Genomic DNA, 1,433 nt, shown 5'->3' on the forward strand with positions numbered 1-1,433 from the left:
TAAATAGATTAATACACACTAGCAAAAGTTGATACACATGCTCCTGGATAATAAATAGGGAATATATATACTGAATTTGCAAGTAATTGTTACAGGTTCCTCACCCATCCCAAATACACCATTGTTAATACATACATATCATATAAAAATGAAAAGCATGTTATTCAAGTTAAAAAGGATGAACCAGAAGTAAAAACAGAGAGAGATGAGAAACACAAAAGTCTAAGAGAATACAGTAAACAGTAAAAGCAAAAAAGGAGAGATGAATAAAAGCAAAGGATGTATAGCATGGGTTATATGGGAAAAACTAAATTATCTTATTAGCTCTACTAGTATATAAAACAGCACTACTTTCCCACATTCCATTAGTGTGATACAAAGATACTGTACCTTGGTTCCAAGAAGTGGCTCCCAAAACCTGTATTAAGAATTGGAATAAAAATTAAAATAGTAAACTCAATGTATTAAAACAGAAATGATGAAGGGTAAAAAGAATAATAAATCACAGTCATGAAGACCATCACCACAGATTGCTATAAAGTAAATGAAAATGAAGGATATAGTAAGACAGAAAGGTTCCAAATTACAACTGTCCCACCCAACAGATGCTTTCAATTAGTGTGGCAGAAAATGACCAGGGTAAGCTTCAATCAGATTCAATGGATTTGTTTGGTAAAATGTTAATCATTATTGTTTATATCTAATACCTTTGTCATTTGAGAGCTTATCAACTTTTAATGAAGCTCCTAATCACTCCCTGCCACAAGACATTTTGGTGATCAACAAGCAGTGCCAAATGGGAAAAAGTAATGAATCTAATAATGGTAGTGAATTTAAAGAGAAAACTCTTTGGGAGAAAAAAATAATAAGCAGGTGTAAAGTCCAACTGGGTGTCACTACAACAGCTTTAACAGAATTTGAGATTCAGGAAAATACTGTTGTGACTTATTTTACTTCAAAATCACATGACAAAAATAAACAGCTTTACAAAAGCAAGTAAAAGCCTAGCATGCAGAAACACCTACCATGGAAAATAGCTCGATCATACTGCTTTTGCAAGTCCTCCTTGTCAACAAAAACTGAAACTCTCTCAGAGTCAACAAATTCTTCATTGGGATCTGAGGAATAAAAGACCTCCCGTACTGTTTGTGGAGCTCTAACTTCCTCCACTCTCCCTGCCTGTGATGAAGCCTGCAGTGTACTTCTTACAGGAGGCAAATCTGGTTGGTGAATGTATCTACCAACTTGGTGCTCAGGTTGTCGTATATTTATTGTGACAGTGCCATCTTGGGATGTAATGGCAGTGGCATGAGAGATACCAGAAGTAGCACTGTCTGCTATAAGGTTAGCAGAAGATCCTATGCTATTGCCACGAGGAATGCTGCTGCCAAGAGATAGGTACTCCATCCGAGTTGGCTGTCCAAAATAAAAGA

General features: G+C 35.8%; 1 protein-coding gene across 3 annotated transcripts in view; it reads right to left on the reverse strand.

The window, feature by feature from the left end:
- LOC119587193 (WD repeat-containing and planar cell polarity effector protein fritz homolog) overlaps positions 1 to 1,433 on the reverse strand; it is a 30,592-nt gene that overhangs the window by 4,110 nt on the left and 25,049 nt on the right. For 2 of the 3 annotated variants that reach the window (XM_037935957.1, XM_037935958.1), the window contains exons 10-11: positions 1,026 to 1,416; positions 391 to 418 (exon numbers count right to left, since the gene is read on the reverse strand). In XM_037935957.1, the coding sequence (XP_037791885.1) occupies positions 391 to 418; positions 1,026 to 1,416 (419 nt within the window). The remainder of the gene's footprint in view (positions 1 to 390; positions 419 to 1,025; positions 1,417 to 1,433) is intronic. The other variant, XM_037935959.1, reaches the window with a different exon arrangement.

This window comes from Penaeus monodon, chromosome 22, assembly GCF_015228065.2.
Source record: "Penaeus monodon isolate SGIC_2016 chromosome 22, NSTDA_Pmon_1, whole genome shotgun sequence".
NCBI lineage: Eukaryota > Metazoa > Arthropoda > Malacostraca > Decapoda > Penaeidae > Penaeus > Penaeus monodon.